At 38.3% G+C, this 19207-nt stretch overlaps 2 protein-coding genes across 4 annotated transcripts in view; one reads left to right on the top strand and one right to left on the bottom strand.

The window, feature by feature from the left end:
* mctp2a (multiple C2 domains, transmembrane 2a) overlaps positions 1-19207 on the bottom strand; it is a 919923-nt gene that overhangs the window by 243050 nt on the left and 657666 nt on the right. The gene's annotated exons all lie outside the window — the stretch shown is intronic.
* nr2f2 (nuclear receptor subfamily 2, group F, member 2) lies at positions 8019-16958 on the top strand. Of its 3 annotated transcripts, none has more exons than XM_023970710.2 (3): positions 8019-8035; positions 12664-13191; positions 15236-16958. In XM_023970710.2, the coding sequence occupies exons 2-3, from the start codon at positions 12681-12683 to the stop codon at positions 15508-15510; spliced, it is 786 nt and encodes a 261-aa protein (XP_023826478.1). In that variant the 5' UTR covers positions 8019-8035; positions 12664-12680; the 3' UTR covers positions 15511-16958. The 3 variants fall into 3 exon arrangements, with proteins under 3 accessions (XP_023826478.1, XP_023826476.1, XP_023826477.1); XM_023970708.2 differs by lacking the exon at positions 8019-8035 and adding an exon at positions 10463-11673 and having other exon boundaries at positions 12646-13191; XM_023970709.2 differs by lacking the exon at positions 8019-8035 and adding an exon at positions 10464-11673.

Here is a 19207-nt window from a genome sequence, read left to right as displayed (position 1 = left end):
GTTGGCTTTATTGAAATTAACACATTCATTGAATTGATGAGCTAAAGGCCAAAGGGGGACCTCTGTGATGAGGTGGATCCTGAAACAGCATTATGGTCTTCTTCTGGAAATGAAGGTGAGCATTTTCTTGTGTCATGACTGAAAAGTGATGTATATTTATCTGCAAGCCAATGACCTAAATTGTCCGTTGACACAATAATGTGTTGCCTTAACATCCTCTACTCCCAGGCTTTGGTACGGAATATATTTGGATTCTGGAAAGTTGTGTGTAGTTTAAGTTATGAAAGGTAAAATCTACCAAACTAGGTATAACTCACTATGTGGCCTGGGTAGGAAAAAGGCAAGAGGCAGACAGGTATTTAACAACCTGTTAAAAGACTGTCCGGGGACACCACAAACCAAACATCAGCCCATGTCTCCAAGCAGTACTCATTAGAAAACAAGCTGCTTCCAATTACAGTACAATCCAATAGCCAAATCAATCTCTCTCCTGCCCTCACTACTTTGATTACTTCAGAAAATATTTATATTTCCTAATAACTTGAGTTTAGTCCAATGGCTCATGATTAAGTCCAGACTGAGACAATAAATGCAGAGAGAGAGAGGTAGTGTGTGGAAAATATTTTATTTTTTCTATGTGCTCCACATTTTCTTTGTGGAAAACTTGCAATTGTACGCTATGAAAATGTCAGTTTCAGCTGTGTAACAAATACAGATTTAAAGCTTTGCACAATCAGTTTTTTAAATAATTTTACAACATTGTTTCATGTTAAAGTTAAACATAAAGCATGCAAGTTGACATGACAAAATAAGAAATTGCTAATTGTTTGCTAATGTAGCCAATTTCATCTAGCTGTCACAAAGGACATGAGAATGAGAATCAATTGTTATTATATTCAACATTATGAGATAAAATGAGAAAAATACAGCTGAAGTTACTTTGTATATTTTATTAATGTCTTAAATTTGTGTTCTAGAATCAAAGATAATATTATTCATTAGTATACGGTAAGTGTCAATCTATACATTCTGCAATAAAGTAATTTATAATGCTTTTACAAATCTGTATATCCTCATCCATTATCTTTGATATACAGTACCAGTCAAGTGTGGACACATTCAAGAGTTTTTCTTAATTTTTTTGTATTTTCTCTATTGTAGAATCATAGTGAAGACATCAAAACTATGAAATAACACATATGGAGTCATTTAGTGACCAAAAAAGTGTTAAACAAATCAAAATATATTTGAGATTTTAGATTCTTCAAAGTAACCACCCTTTGCCTTGATGAGAGCTTTGCACACTCTTGGCATTCTCTCAACCAGCTTCACCTGGAGTGCTTTTCCAACAGTCTTGAAGGAGTTCCCACATATGCTGAGCACTTGTTGGCTGCTTTTCCTTCACTCTGCGGTCCAACTCATCCCAAACCATCTCAATTGGATCCCGAGTGGTGCAGCGGTCTAAGGCACTGCATCTCAGTACTAGAGGTGTCACTACAGACCCTGGTTTGATTCCAGGCTGTACCACAACAGGCCGTGATTGGGTGTCCCATAGGGCGGCGGACAATTGGCCCAGCGTCATCTGGGTTTGGCCGGGGTAAGCCATCATTGTAAATAAAAAATTGTTCTTAACTGACTTGGCTAGTTAAATAAATGTTACATTTTTAATTTTTAATTTTGTAAAAATTGGGTTGAGGTCGGGTGATAGTGGAGGCCAGGTCATCTGATGCAGCACTCCATCATTCTCCTTCTTTGTCAAATAGCCCTTACACAGTCTGGAGGTGTGTTGGGTCGTTGTCCTGTTGAAAAACAAATTATAGTCCCTAAAGCGCAAACCAGACGGGATGGTGTATTGCTGCAGAATGCTGTGGCAGCCATGCTGGTTAAGGGTGCCTTGAATTCTACATAAATCACTGACAGTGTCACCAGCAAAGCACCCCCACACCATCACACCTCCACCTCCATGCTTCATGTTGGGAACCACACATGCAGCGATCATCCATTCACCTACTCTGCGTCTCACAAAGACACGGCAGTTGGAACCAAAGATCTCAAATTTGGACTCATCAGACCAAAGGATAGATTTCCACAGGTCTAATGTCCATTGCTCGTGTTTCTAGGCCCAAGCAAGTCTCTTCTTATAATTGATGTCCTTTAGTAGTGGTATCTTTGCAGAAATTCGAACATGAAAGCCTGATTCACGCAGTCTACTCTGAACAGTTGATGTTGAGATGTGTCTGTTACTTAAACTCTGTGAAGGAATTATTTGGGGTGCAATATCTGAGGCTGGTATCTCTAATGAATTATCCTCTGTAGCAAAGGTAACTCTGGGTCTTTCTTTCCTGTGGCGGTCCTCATGAGAGACAGTTTCATCATAGCGCTTGATGATTTTTGTGACTGCACTTGAAGAAACTTTCAAAGTTCTTGAAATTTTCCGTATTGACTGACCTTCATGTCTTAAAGTAATGATGGACTGTCGTTTCTCTTTGCTTATTTGAGCTGTTCTTGATATAATATGGACTTGGTCTTTTACTAAATAGGGCTATCTTCTGTATACTTTTCACAACACAACTGATTGGCTCAAACGCATTAAGAAGGAATGATATTCCACAAATTAACCTTTTAACAAGGCACACCTGTTAATTCAAATGCATTCCAGGTGACTACCTCATGAAGCTCATTGAGAGAATGCCAAGAGTGTGCAAAGCTGTCATCAAGCCAAAGGGTGGCTACTTTGAGGTATCTAAAATATAAAATATATTTTGATTTGTTTAACAGTTTTTTGGTTACTACATGATTTTATATGTGTTATTTCATACTTTTGATGTCTTCACTAATATTCTACAATGTAGAAAATAGTAAAAATAAAGAAAAATCCTTGAATGAGTATGCGTGTCCAAACTTTTGACTGGTACTGCAGTTGTTTTGGCAAAAGGTAATCAACTGTATGATATTTACACCAAGATTCGTGTAGAATCATTCTGTGAGGTTCATTAATGAATTTGATTTTCAGAATTTAGTTTAGTTTGGTCAATATTTGTTCAATGGCATAATCGGACCTTCAAATAAAGACTTGACTGTATTCTATCTCTTTTGGCAGGAAGTGAATGTACATCAAAGCACCCTTTTCCCAACACTGGCAAATCATCTTCTCCATCACATTTCAGTAGGTGGCCACATCCCTACCATGTGTAAGCTGTCTGACACCAGGAGTGTCTACTGTCTGCTGGAGGTCATCACTGTATGGTACAGCAGTTCTGGAAGCCTTTTACGCCTGGTGGTGGGGGGGGGGTGATGCTTATATTTGGGCAGAGAAAGATGCATTCTGGTATTATTATTACACAGTAATATATGTGCGATAGCTGCCTGGTCATAGTATGGACAAAGAGCATAGCTGGTTGTTGGCTTCCAAAGACACTAACAACACTGGAACAGGTTAACTATTTTCCTTTCTATACATCATAATCATCATGATTGCAACTATACCAAACATGTACAGGAAATGTAGTGGATAGGAAAGAAAGCACCCTGGCAATCAGCCTAACTAGAGATCATTGAAACAAATTAATCCTTTGCCGTTTAAATTGACACTATAATCCATCATTGGCAAATCGAACTCTGTGAGCTATCTTGAAACTGCTGCCTTCTTAGATTGCCCCTTGGGGCGAACAGACACAGAGGGCAAAGAGAGTAATCTAAGCTGCTAAATGAACTCCATAACCCCCCCCCACATACACACACACACAATCATACACATGTACTGTACTTTACACACACAGTTTATTGAGCAGACCTTTAAAAACTATAATGTATTACTTCGGAGTCAATCAGTAGTGATATACAGTACTTGTTAATTGATTAAAAATGTGTTATACAAAACATCACATACCATAAAGCAACTATGTGTGTGCTGCTGTTGGTAAACCCACCAAGGGGTTGAGATTTTCCCCTTTCATTATATTATATACTACAACTGTGTTTTATTACTTACCCCAAAGGAGATAAAACCATACCTCCAATTTAATGTAAAGCCATTACTGTTCTGATTTCTTATACCATCAACGAATGCTCTCTTTCAAACAGTGTGTGATTATCTTCAGTATTTCAAATGGCCTGTATACTAGGTTATTTACCTTTATTTTACCCAGTGTGTTTTACCCCCAATCTCCTCTTCCACCTAAAACAAACAGACTACTCTACTTTTAATCTGATTTGTCCTAATAAAGATTAAGAAATCATCTGCCGACTATTAAACAATGGATATCCAAGTATCAACAATGGATTAATTGTAGTGAACACTGCTTTAATGCTGAATTCATGAAATCAGTCATGTTTAAGATGTTTGCGTAGATAAGACATTGCTGTACACACAGAGTGGCTCAACAAAGTACACATATTCACTATCAGTGTAATAAAAAGTATAATTTGTAATCTCTTGATGCTTCATGTAGAAAAACATAGTCCTACAGATTATACAAATCCTGACAGTAGATTTTGTATCTCAAATATGCAGAGTCAATAAGTGTTACATTTTTATGAACAATTGAAGTCACATAGCATTGTGAGACATTGCAACTTTGTATGAATTCATGATACCCATTTAATAGTTTATTAGCAACAAACTTTACCTTAAATACTACAATAAAATTAAGTTCTACAGTAGGCCTACGTAAAAGTCACACTAAGAATCCCTGAAAGTAATTCCTTTGTAACTACTGAAAAGCCTATAATATCAGTTACAACCAAATGTAATAATGATGTTTTTATCCACACAGAAGTTTGGCTTGATTCCCAAATATGTTGTAATTTGTTCTACATGACTTTCAGCGTTAAGACAACACTGTTGCCTCGGGAATTGTGGACGGAGCAGTTCTTCACAGAACAATGCGCTCTCACAGGATGCACTCTACAGGAAAGCTTCAGGATTTCATGTTTCATGTTTTCATCTACAAAGTTACATTTCTGAAAAAGAGTCTGAGAAACATGAATATAACCATAACTTCACACTTGAATGGTCCACTATACACTGTATAATATACATAGTGTGAGTAGAATCATGACTATGACTATATGTTTTTGAAGAGAACATAAAGAAATGTTAATGTTGTTTTTTAAGGACAGTTGACATGTCACTCAAGGAAGACCAATAAAGGGCAGGGACCACTAGAGCTCTTTTACCCTGTCACAGATTAGTGGATGGAGCTCATTTGTGAGGGCTGTCTGTCTACCTGTCCATCAAACTGCTTCACTGAAGAGAGCCATGAAATCAATGTCAATTCTGTATGAGGCAAATGTAGGTGTAAAATAAAAAATGTATACCCCAGGCCAAATTACATTACAACACAGTTCATGACACTAGGAATATGCTCAGAAAATAGGTGAAAATAACATAAGGAACTATGCTATCTTACCAAAAATATTACTTGTTTCCATAATACACTATGACTAGCCCTATCTTAGTTAAACCTTAATTAATAACTTCCACTTAAATAGTTCACCACTAATATAATTGTTGAGGAGATTCAACAGGACATTTGTTTATTCAACTTTATGGATTGCTGATATAGGTTAAAGAGAGAGATTCACACAGACTAAAGTGTTGTCAGTGGTTGGCCTCTGGCTGTTTTTGGGGAGGACAGTTGTTTCCCCCTTGACTCCTTGTCATCTAACCCAATCAGCCTATTCAAGTTGATTAGCCTGGTTAACCTTTGCACCCAGCTGGGTCTGGATGGGTTAATCAGGCCGGGATCTCAGAGACCTTCGGGTCAGTATCCCTCTATCTCCCGCTTGAAGGACTTGGTGAAGGCAGAGATAAGATTAAAGTGAACTTTCATCCTTGCCTTGTCGCCTCACCCAAACACACAGAGGCTCACCTGCCATTGCCTGATCCCACTATTCCAGTATTGCCTACTCCTTTAATAAGCATGCGTTTAACCATAGACATTATTTTTCAGAATATATCTCCTTTATCTATAAAATATGGCTATAGTAAATTTAGGAAGTAATGCATATTAGGTATTGTATTTGAGTACCACTGTCAACAAGTAGGCCGATTCTATAGGCAGCATATTTTCCCAAATGCTATTTTCTGGTCACCGAAAATGAGGTAGCCCTAGCTAATTATTGATAAATTAAAGCTAGAATCCTTAATTGAAAAAATAAGAGACCAGCACCCTGCCTGTGTTTTGGTAAAAAGCTGAGGGATTGATCATTAATGGTATCAGAATTATAGTTTTAAGAAGGGTTGTTCGTTTACATTTACAGTGTTTACAAACAGTGGAATAAAACTTGATAGGGTACTACAGTTGAACTAAGCTCATTATTCTGTGGGTATATGGGTATATGATTAATTTATAAGTCCAAAATACATGTAGCAACTAAGGTTTCCAGCTTTAAGATCACGTTGTCAATTCATTTGTTGACTAAACATAATTTTAGTGAACAAAAGTTGTACTGTTTCTTCATTTGTTAGCTTAACCTGTTACATGAGTGAAGGCTTTTTCAAAGCACGACCATGAAATCAACCACTGACTTGGCCATTCACTGTCTATCGATTCACCTAACTGCGCTCATCTCGATCAGGGCACATCTTAAAGCCCTGTGTCCCAGAGTGCGCGCTTTGCTTTACAAACAATAATAAAGTGATTTACAGCTTTTCAGCGGACTGAGAATGGAAAATCGTTAAAGATCCTGAAAATTGTGTGTGATCAGTAAATATTTAGTGTGGCGACATCCTCGAGTCTCGTCCTAATCGATGTAGGTCCCGATGGGGGTGCGCTATTGTGTATGGAGGCTTGCTGTGCCCTATAGCCCATGCTTTTAGATTCTGTCTTGAGAGGATCATTTTAGCCAAGAAGTGCACCACCAAAAATAAAGGAAAATGTTTTGTGTAACTGTAGGCTACTTTTATTATTGATTCATCATAGACGTGAGTTTATCCAGAGAATGTGAAAAAGTATAGGACAAATCTGTTACTTTTCAACTGACGAAACTGCCCATATAGGCCTATTGCTGTCATTAGTTGTTATTCTTTACAGCTTTCGTTGTCCACACATAAGTCTATAGGCCTATCGTGGCTAATCTACAAAAGTAGGCCAACGGTTTAAATGMGAATGTGTGGAAGGCCATATGAAAATATATACTTCACCCCCTGAACTTGACAAAGGACCAGAAACGGTGAATATCTTCAACCTATAGTCTCTCTCTCTCTCAGTACAGAGGTCAGGTCAAATCACACTCTCTCCCCCCTCTCAATGTCTTTCTCTCAGTGTGTTAGTGGACGTTTGTTTGTAGACATATGAGGATGAGAACGTAGCCTACTATCAGTGAAGCTATCTCTCAATTGAAATGCGCCTATCTGAAAGCAATCATCTCCGTGCCTTGTTCACTAACAACAGTTGTGGTTGTCAACCACATCAACAACAATGCAAATAGTCATATTAACAGCAATAATTGGTCTACTAATAATTTCAAGTGTTACCAGTAATAATAATAATAATAATATAGTTGTTACAACACACTGATATACATTTTTCAGCAACGAAGGAATATTTTACAAGTTGGGGTTATCCACTTGTCAGCTAGACTATTGGTGTCATATGTTGAAACTGATTTACATCCAATATTCTGACACAAATGAAGCGATAATGTATAAAAGCATCACTACTTTCAATACAAACAGGTGTCTGTCTATATTCTGACTTCACCCCCTCCCTATACCTCTCATCCAGCCCACACAAAGCAGCGGCATACAGGCGCGTTTTTACCCATACTGTAGAACAGAAAAGACGCACGGGAGCATCTTGCTGTTTTACTTTTCTCCTTTTTAAAGACAGCCATATCAACCACTACTTATGAAGACAAGTCAATTTACATTACAAGGTTTAAGTTGAGCACATAAATTGAACTATTTCATTCCGTCTGGGAAGGACACCTTGCCTGTCTATTCTCGACATTATATCGAAAAGAGAAGACTAGTAGATATTCTGATGAGAGAAGATGCTTCACGCTGCGGACGAATCGACGTATGCATTTGGTACGTTTGTGAGAATAGCCTATATACATTATTGTCTACAATAATCTCACAATCTATTTTATGAAACATATAGGTGGGTTTAGATGTAGCCTACCATGTGTTTCTGCTCAATATGTATTGCAATTAATGTTTCGATTAGACAATAATTATCTGGTTATGCGTCCTTGTATCTTTATCGTTTGCCTGTAGCCTTGGTAAGACTCATTAGGTTTTAGCGATTTTTTTATGTAAAAAGTGTTGTGTTTTAAGACTAAACAGCTTTTTGATGTATCCATTTTGATAGTCGTTTTATTTACGACCAAGACAACTACCTAATGCCAAGCATGCGCTCACATTCAAACATTTCATTAAGGAAACAAACATGACAAAATGTTTATACTCACCAATGGAGTGGTCATGTAGATTCCACAATACAACAATAAGATACACTGCCGACAGGGATAATATTTAGACCCTAGCGTTAACTTTAGAATGAGTGTTACGCTCAAGACCAAGTATTATATCAATCAACGATTAAAAGCCTATACAAACATTCCCTGTGCCTACAGAGCATATAGGATATGAAAAGCCGAAACAGAGACCTACACGCATACCTCGACGACGTCCAAGTCAATTAGAAGACATTTTCTAAAACACTCAGTTTGAAATGGGAGCACGTTACTTTGGTCAACGTGGAAGACAAGAGAACGAGGCATTTTCCATGTCGGAAGGCTCCTCGGAATTGAATCTCGATTTGAGACAGAAAGGATCCATACGCTAGGGGGCACCCAGATACTGTAATAGATCCCTTATTCTGTATCCCCCCCATTGACAGCATATGCTCTGATTTAGCTCTGTAAATTTTTCACAAGACCCAACTTTGACAGCCCCATTGTGATTTTGAAAGTACCAGCTAACAATGCTCAGACTAGAAACTTCAAGGAGCATATAGGGGCCAATTTAGGCTAAATACTTCATAGATATGCTTTGTCTTCAAATGAAACACCATTCACTCAGGCCTATGCGACATATGTAGCATATGATAATAGATTAAGACATATACAGATATTGTTTAACAACCTTCAATACACTCCATGAATGTTATCAGCTATAGCCTAGAAATCATGAACCAAAAAATAATCTAACAATAGCTCACCATATCTCGGGTTTTCTGATATGAATTGAGAGAGGTCCAAACTCTCATATAGGCGATATCCATGGCAAATCATTGTGTTGTGGGCTACATCTTGGACGCTAAGGCTACCTAAAATAGGCCTACTTTATAGACTAACGATTACAATCCCTCGTGCTTGTGTTTAATTTATTGTAACTCTATAAAAAGCTATTTATCATACACTTGCAAATGTGTAGCCTACAGGTATTCATAATCATCACAACCAGAAGTAGAAAAAAATAGAAATAATTTAATAATAGGACAATGCGTGAGTTAATAGAAGGAAACCGTGATGTGGCATGTTCTGAAATAAGATAGTGCATATATTAGCTATTAGCCTATATTGTAATACAGCATTGTGAATGAACATAGGCTAAGTTTTCTGATAATATGTCCTAATCAGTCTAATGAAACAATAATAATAGCTCTATTTGTATAGCACCTTTCATACAGCAAATGTGTTGTAATGACAGGAACATTTTCAACAAGCAATGTTATCATTTGTTTTGTACAAAGCCATATCATATAATAATGTTTAATTTAATCTAGATTAATTTATGATAGCCTACTTCTACTGCATTCTGCAATCTCTAATGTAGCCTAATGGTAGACTGAAGTTTGACTTTAATGCAGGAGCACTATAGGCTACTCCATCTCATGAAAGCATATATCAGATGTAAAAATACCATCCTCACCTCTCTCAGACTTGTAGATGTAAGGAAAAATAAACATCAGGAAACATTTATTAGGTTAGTGCTCTCCGGGATCCTTGAGACGTCCATACCCTTAACCCTAACCCGAAACTTAACCTCAAGCCTTACTCTAACCTTAACCTTAACCTTAACCTTAACCATAACCATAACCATATCCCTTACCTAACCTAACAATTTTAAATGTAAACTTCAAGGGACATCCCAAGAAACCCGGATAGCAACGACCCACTGACTTAAGCTATACTCAGTCACATAAGAAACATTATGTGGTCAGAGAATGTAATCATTGAACATGAATTTACATGTATATTTAATGAAAAAATGTGAGTGAATTAGAAGCACGGTCCTCTCCTCTAATTCGTCTCCTTTTAGGACCAAGCATCTTCTCGACCCCTATCCTGCTTTGGCAAGGCACCAAGTAGCACAAGTACCGACTAGCCAATGGGGTTCAGGGGGAGGTCCATGAGCTCTGACCAGTCAAACACAGTCACTTTCCTTATATGGCAGCTCATCTCCATGGTAACATGTGCTAAGTTGCAGCAGTCGTGTCAAAGTTCACTATATAGAGAGCTCAGTGAGCTGATCAGAGAGAAAGCATTCTGCCAGCCAAGCTCCTACTATTCGCAATCACTTCCTAACCTCACCCTTTTTAACATATTTGATCACTTTGATTCTCTGTTATTTTTCTTATTATTTTTCCGTGCATGAAGGAGGTTCTATAGGTTGTGATCTTTTTGTTTTATTATCACTTGCTTGTCGGAGAGTTGACTTCATATTTGACTAAAGCATTGGCTTCAGCTGCTCGCACCACCTCACAAGAAGAAAAGGGAGAAGCAGCAATATTTGTTTTACCAGTTGATGATTTTCATCAAGACTTGAGCTGGAACTTGATAGCGCTCTCCTGCTAGTGTGTAGCCTACATCAATTGTGTGTTTTATGCTGCTGTCACGTCACCTACGTTCAACGTACTGCTCCGTTTCTTGAATAGGCTACCTCATTTCATTATCGCAATCATTTGCTATTTTTTCCCCCTTGAAAGATCTCCTGGATGGCTGACTGCAAGCGCCCCTGGACTTGGCCTCTAAGTGCAAGGCTGCGATTCAGCTCGCCATCACATCAGTTTTAAAACGTGTGCTTCGCATCGTCTACAAGAGCAATATAATTTGACATTTTCGAAGATTCAACGAACAATCGACAACAGTAGGCTTTTGGCATTTATTTTTTTTACTATTAATTTTGATTACAGCGTGCTGCATTCTTTTGAGAAAACAAGCACCGCGAGACCAAAAACGGCAGACAAAAAGTTTCCTTACGTTGACTGATAGATATGGCAATGGTAGTGTGGAGAGGCTCCCAGGACGATGTGTCTGAGACCCAAGGTACCCTTTCTTCGCAATCTCAAGGAGGACTATCCCTTCCGACCCCTCAGATGAATCTGTCAGGCTCTCAGGTCGCCCCTCCGACCCCTCAGACAACCGTCCAAGGACCCCCGAACAACACTGTACAGTCTACGCCGACAAACCAGACGATGCAGTCGGAGAAACAGCAGCCACAGCACATAGAATGCGTTGTTTGCGGGGATAAATCTAGTGGTAAACACTATGGCCAGTTTACTTGCGAGGGGTGCAAAAGCTTCTTCAAACGGAGCGTACGAAGGAACCTCAGTTACACATGCCGTGCCAACAGGAATTGTCCCATTGACCAGCACCATCGCAATCAGTGTCAGTACTGCCGCCTCAAAAAATGCCTGAAAGTTGGCATGAGACGGGAAGGTATTGGGATTTTTATTTTCTTGTTGATTTATTTGCGCTGTATGTCGTGCGCTGAATGAATTATGTAATTGTATGTGTTGCCGTCTCCCATATTCTCTCCCGGATTCTTCTTCCATAGGCTGCGCGGCCGAAGCACGCTATGGGGCCGTCAGAATTTAGTGCTTAAGACCGATCGTAGCAAACCTTCATTTTAGCGTTCGATTGAAGTGTTATATTTCTTAAACGCTATATTCATCATGTGTCCTTCACAAACAATAGTCATAAGAGTTTGGATGTAGATTATTAGAACTGAATCGTCCTCTTGGAAGAGACAAAATGGATATGCATCTGTATTTGAATACAAGCGCACATACAACGTTATTATGGCGAGTGTGGAGTGAAGAGACAGCTTGTTTAGATCCCACGCATTACGTGTCGTGTTAATCTCGACCAGAAAACTGAGCTGTACATAGAAAATGGCATATGTGTATCATTAAATTTGTTATATTCAATGATCAGTCGAAAATAGTAGTCAATATAAAACCAGCCGAATAGATTGCTAAGTAGGTTAAGGGTTACAACATGCAGGGACTGCCTTGCCTTTGTGCTTCTAGTGCGCTCATGTTGTTGTAGCCGAACACCAACATGAAAATGTAAAACCCAGATTTATAACTAGCCTACTTCTAACATGTTCCATAGAGAACCATTACTTTGTCGGGCAATATGTTTGTATCGATCTCTACAGTAAATAACAGTCATTGTTTGTAAGTATGTAGGCTAGCCTATTTGTTGTAGCCTATGTATTGTTTTAGTTTATAATGTTGGATCCATAGATTTCATCTTAGCATTTGAATAGCAAAAGTAATGTCTAAACTGGTACATAGCATGTGTATTCCTCGAACTGCTATAGTGTAACAACATTTGACATAGCCTCCTGGTCAGGAGGATTACAATGTCTCTTGATGTGTAGAATTCAGGCATCAATATCTGCAGTTTCTCTTTTTACTGCAGCGGTGCAACGGGGACGGATGCCACCCACACAGCCACACCATGGTCAGTTCGCCTTGACAAATGGGGACCCACTCCACTGCCATTCCTACTTATCCGGATATATCTCTCTACTGCTRAGAGCGGAGCCCTACCCAACGTCCCGGTATGGCAGTCAATGCATGCAACCCAACAACATCATGGGCATCGAGAACATATGTGAACTGGCGGCCAGGATGCTGTTCAGCGCCGTGGAGTGGGCCAGGAATATCCCCTTCTTTCCAGACCTTCAGATTACTGACCAGGTGGCTCTTCTGCGGTTGACCTGGAGTGAGTTATTTGTGCTCAACGCCGCACAGTGCTCCATGCCTCTCCATGTGGCTCCACTTCTGGCGGCGGCTGGCCTACATGCCTCTCCCATGTCTGCGGACAGAGTGGTTGCCTTTATGGACCACATTAGGATCTTCCAAGAACAAGTGGAAAAGCTGAAAGTTTTGCACGTTGACTCTGCTGAATACAGCTGCTTGAAGGCAATTGTGCTCTTTACTTCAGGTAAGCTCAAAATTGCAACAACAAAAAAACAATAGAATATATAATTTCCAGTTATGCGTTTAGAGAATGTGTTTAGGTCACGTGTGCTTTGTCTTTTCCTGTTTGAAAACAATACTAGGCTAGGCATGCAATAGAATATATAAACAGTGTACATTTTTGCAAACGCCTGGCCTGTCCTAAAATCCCATAGAGGATAAAAACATAGGCCTATGGCTATCAACTGCCTGTAGGCCTATATCACTGCACTGTTGGGCATTAGTCATAAAATGGCCCACCATTTGCATTTACTGCCTGGTCAGGCATAGGCACACTTGATTCAATTTGTGTCCACTCCCATTCATGAATTTAGAGATTAATACTGAATAACAAGTTTATTCATATTAATTCCCCTTTCCCCCAATACAGCAACATTTTGTGCCCCTTCATACAGTGTCCTAAATGCGCTGTCCCAAATATATACTCTGAAAGATAACTTTGACCCACATCATAAAAGTCACTCATACGAATATTTCAGTGGAGACATGCTATAAAAACAAACTGTCGGTATTTTTGTTGAAGTTATACCTTGAGAATAGTTTGCTTACCAATCAAATATATTGTTTATGTCGGGAATAGACATACAACGTAGCCTATTCTCGCCAGGGAGGGCCATAAATTGTAGGGAATAGCGTATTTTATTGACGGAATAGCGTATTTTATTGAAGATTTCATTAATAAAATAACAACTTTGCCTTTCTACCACATTTAGCCTGATCACACGACGGACATTACACATATTTCGGGAAAATACTTTCAATTTCCCTCTGTTCTCTTAGGAAGATCTAGGGATCCAATACATTTTATGGACTCCTTCCAGAACTGGGTCATGACCCAGACTACCCTCCTATATGATTATATTACATAATTAAAGTGGGGAATAAAGAACAAGTGTGAAAATACACAAACTTACGCAGAAATAAGCAATTACTAATCTAACGTATAAGTTGTTTTTACAATAAGCCTTCAACATTTGATTATTTTCATGTAACTACTAACATTTAGCTATTGGTTTAGGCAAATTCTACAAAAATACCTGGGGGTTTAAACAATATATCGTTGTGATAATGAATGCTTCATTTTGTCTATTTGAATCTTTATTTAATTGCATGTAGGCTATTATGTATTCTATGAATAGGCTATGTAGACTACAAGAGTTTGCACTGCTAAGCTACATATCATTGATCCGCCATTTTTTGGGGTTATTACGGTGACTTGGTTAATACAATCGCTGTTTGTGGTTGTTTCGGTTCCTAGCCCTACTTCAAGCGAAATCACAACGCAGTAGCCTACAGAGGTCACCATGTCACAACTCTCTCACCCTGTCAGCGTGCGTTCGTGCGCGAGTGTGTATGTGTGTGTTTATGTGTGTGTTAACCCAAACTACTATTAAAATGTAAACATTTGTGATTGAGTTCGATGCTTGTCTAGTTGATTACAAACAACTGCCAGTTTCCAAATATAAGGCAACAAAAAAGGAATTTGCCTGTTCTTATTCACCGCACGACAGTGCCACTAATAATCACAAAGCCTATTGATGATTAGCCTATGCACAGGACATAAATGGTGACTATTATTAGACAGTTTATCAAGAAAATAATGTAGGCCAACTGAATATAATATTTATGTTGATATTAGTAGCGATAACTGGCCTATGTTTGATTTGACAGAGTGATATCAAACACTAAATGACATAATCACAGTTGGGTTGTTTTTTGATTGTTTAATCAATATGCAATATAGGTTGTTATATTATGGCCTACAAGCACACCTCAGCGGCCACAGTCAAAATCATTCTGATTTAACACCACAAACAGGGTATGTTTTCTTTAAATTTACAAGCAGCCCAAATGACTAAACATTGTTTGTATTTTAAGCGCACCTGTCATCGTTATATATATATATATATATTGCCAACGAGAGGGATATTATGCATTAGTAGTGTTCTGTCGTAAATATGTGTTGAATTTTAGGTCCAGCATGATTAATGTTTATTTATTTTTTTCAGACGCTTGTGGCCTCTCAGATGTGGCCCATGTGGAAAGTTTGCAAGAGAAGTCCCAGTGCGCCCTGGAGGAATATGTTCGGAGCCAGTATCCCAACCAGCCGACACGATTTGGGAAGTTGTTACTTCGCTTGCCTTCACTGCGCACAGTGTCTTCATCGGTCATAGAGCAATTGTTTTTCGTCCGATTGGTAGGTAAAACCCCAATTGAAACCCTCATCAGGGATATGTTGCTTTCGGGGAGCAGTTTTAACTGGCCTTACATGTCAATTCAGTAAGCAGAAGGAATGAACAAAGGGGGTAAGACTACAATGGTTAGCGCTTCTTTTGTTGAAGGAAAACGGCTGTTACAAGAGCTTGCTTTCACAAAGAAAGACATTGTCATAAATGACTGTGAATTTAAAAAATTGAGACATTCATCGAACTTTCAAAATGCAGATAAAAGCTCCCCGTGTCATTCGGAATAAGTTGCTTCTTATCCATTTTTTAAGAAAAATAAATAAAACAAAAACAAAAATAAGGAAAATGATTTTGGTAATCCTCAAATCGAAAATGAAACTATAAAGTGCATTTAAAATGAGTATTTGGAAAAACTTAGGAGAAAAGAAAAAGTAAGTTTTCTTTTTCCAAATTAGCCTACTTGTCCTGTGTCCATGTATCTAGCTATTTTTTGTACTTTTATTTTGTTCCTCCTTTCTGGTTCCAAACCGGCCTATGTGATTCTGTAGTACAGGTGGTGTTCTTTTCTAAAACCATGACTTCTTTTGAAACAGTTAAGTAATGTAAAATGTTCTTCAAGAATTAAAACTAAATCCACAGCAATATAGGAAAAKGCTTATAACTACATGCTTAATGCTGCAAACGCACTTACTCTTAGGATGACCCCCACTAAACTGGGCAAGGGAGTTTCTTTTGGTGTTCAAGTTCAACTTTCTGATCCAGCTAAATCATTTCTCTTTCCAATTGAGAATATAGCCTAGGCTAAGTGATGTTCCAGGGTTGCCCTGTTTTGCCATTGCTAAGTTGAGCCAGTCGAACCACATCAGCTCTTAATATAGAACAAGGATTCTACAAGGCACTGTCGACAGTAAAACAGCTATTACTGAACAGTGAATGAAATAGCCTGCATACTGGCAACCTATGTTTAATGAACCCCTTTCTGGCTGTATTCAACTTCGTGTGTCCCCTCATGCACCCAGTTCCAAATGTTTGGCATTCATTTGCAGACAGTTCAACAAAATTATTAAAGCCTTGAGATATGGGCTACTGAAGGGTGAGTGTGGCTTGTAAACGTAGATGCACAGCTATTTTAATTGTTATGTTCATTTAGATATGGTATTAACTACCAATGCATTGAACATTGTGTCTTGCAATGTATAGGCCTCAACATCAATCAAAACATCTAGTCATACAATACCTTATTTTGAAATTGGAAAGGTCAAGGGTCATATACCTTTTATGTAGGCCTACAGCTGGAATAGTGTTTAATAGCAGTATTATTACGATGTCCCTGAAATGTCACCCTCTCTACACTTCAAGCATTAAGTGCCTGAAAAGTAATTTCTTATCAAAACGTTGTTTAAGTACACAACTTTGGGAACACTATTAGATTTGAAACTTCAGTCTTATGCTCATGTATTTCACTTGAAAAACATTAATTAGAGGCAGTATTGTTGTAAATATAGGTCAATTCATTTCAAGAGTTTTCCTTTATACAAAGTATATGTGATTAAGAAAAACTGTGGTTGCCATTTTTTCGGTAATACAACGTCTTCAATTGAGTGACAGACTTAGCTAGTAGCACTGAAAGTTATGTTTGTAATGTATATACATATTAMGACAAAAATGTTTTCTTTTTCATGTATTTAGACTGTGAATGCATGGCCACAGGTCGCTAACCTATTTTATCTTTGATATATATAAATGTAAATGTTTTTGACTGTATAGATATAATCTGTGCATTCAGTACACTAGCCCTTGTATTTAAAAAAGAAACAAAATGTTCAACAATAGGCTAAGACTAAACAGGGTGAGCTGGTTTGGAAAGGAGTAGCTATTTTGACTTAGTGTTCTGCTCCTTTGGTCTGTGACAGCTGCCTTGTTGTTGTGTGTGTGTGTGTGTGTGGTGTGTTGTGTGTGTGTGTGTGTGGTGTGTGTGTGGTGTGTGTGTGTGTGTGGTGTGTGTGTGTGTGTGTGTGTGTGTGGTGTGTGTGTGTGTGTGTTGTGTGTGTTGTTGTGTGTGTGTGTGTGTAAGCTACAATTTTGTCCTTGTTTTTGGGGCTTTTCTTCAACACACAAGACACCATGTTGTGGTTGGACAAAAAGGGATCATATTATGTAGTTGATTGAACAGTGCTCTTTGGCTGTTTCCATGCCACATATGGACCAGAGAATGATAATGATTGTAATTATGAACAGTTTAAACTGACCCACGTTTTTATATAAAATATATAAAAAATATATGACTGCAGGGTATTGATAACGTATAGATACTTTTTTTTATGATGATTATGATTATTAATTGCAAGTGATATATGTGAGTGTGTGTGGAAGTTTATAGTTGACACAAATTCTTGTTTGTTTGTGTTAGCTTATTGTAAACAAGCATTCTGCTGTAAATTTGTTCTTGGTATTAAATTATAATTTATGAATTGGAAAACAAAACGTTTTTTCATGTTTTTATTACTAAACAGTCAAAATAATGTGTGTGCATGTATGTGTGTGTGTATACATGTGTGTGTGAGAGAGGGGGAGAGAGAGCGAGAGAGAGAGAGAGAGGGAGACAGAGAGAGCGTGAGAGCGTGAGAGAGAGACTATTGGGTATATGCAATTATTGGCGTCACAAATTGAAGTGAAGTTGTCCTATGTGTATCAATGCAAAGGAGAGGACTGTTGGTATGTAGGCTACTATATATTTGTACAATGACATTTGAACAACGTTTACTTTGGTACTTTAGCATGTTATATCGCATTCCTTTTGTGAACGTATAACATCTCGACGTATGGCAACACTGCAGGTACAGGCATGTCTGACTTGAATTCGTAAATAAAATGCCACAGTGGACTTTGAAAATATGTCTGAGGAGCCTTGGCTATAACTGCCCTACATTTTCACCGGCAGCAGCAAACAAGCGCCTGCTAAATTACAAAAATATCAATGTAAGAAGCAAACAAGAGAGACTATCAGTCGTTTGATTTTACTCAACTAAATACCAACCCTACCCCTCTAGTTGAGTATTAGTTGAAATGTGTGTTTTCTGTAAAGGGAGATCAAGCGTGCGATCCCCCAGCCTTAAAGCTCGCCTTTAACTCGGTGTCCTATTAGTTGAGTCAATATGGCGTCTTGCAATCCAACGCATGCTACGGCTCCCCGGAGCAAATCAGTGTTCCATAATAGAAACCACATTGCTTAAGAAATAGACCTCCTTCATCGAGACCCAGAGCCTCAATAAAACTATTATCAGAGGTATCCAACTATTTCTACTGTGATTAGTAAGCAAACACTGAGTATATTGCAAAATCGTGAATTACGATTGGCCTATTTCATTACTTTGATCATGCCCATCGTCATCCCAATAGCACTCTCAAAATGATGAGAGTCTATTCTGTGGACAATTTTTGTAAGGAAAATAGCCTACTAAAATATATTTAATACATTTAGCAGTGCGCTATTATGTTGTAGCACAGGGCATTTCATTTTTCTTATTATCCGAAAAAACGTGGCCTATAATTATATTTAATATTTTTCAACTACATTAGAGATTATTATTATTATTACCTCTAGGCCTACTATTACTAGGCCTACTACTATACTACTACTACTACTAAGCCTACTATTACAACTACAACTGGACTACTACAGGTTACTAGTATAAGCAGTATGCAGCCTATGGGGCTAGGATATTAAAGTGTACCCTACACCAGACTGTGCAACACTTTGTCAGTGTCAGAATATGTGTAAGTAAATCTCACTTC

This window comes from Salvelinus sp. IW2-2015, linkage group LG26 (assembly GCF_002910315.2).
Source record: "Salvelinus sp. IW2-2015 linkage group LG26, ASM291031v2, whole genome shotgun sequence".
Classification (NCBI taxonomy): domain Eukaryota; kingdom Metazoa; phylum Chordata; class Actinopteri; order Salmoniformes; family Salmonidae; genus Salvelinus; species Salvelinus sp. IW2-2015.
Note: the sequence above shows the minus strand (reverse complement) of the source record. Positions and strands in the feature narration are given on the sequence as shown.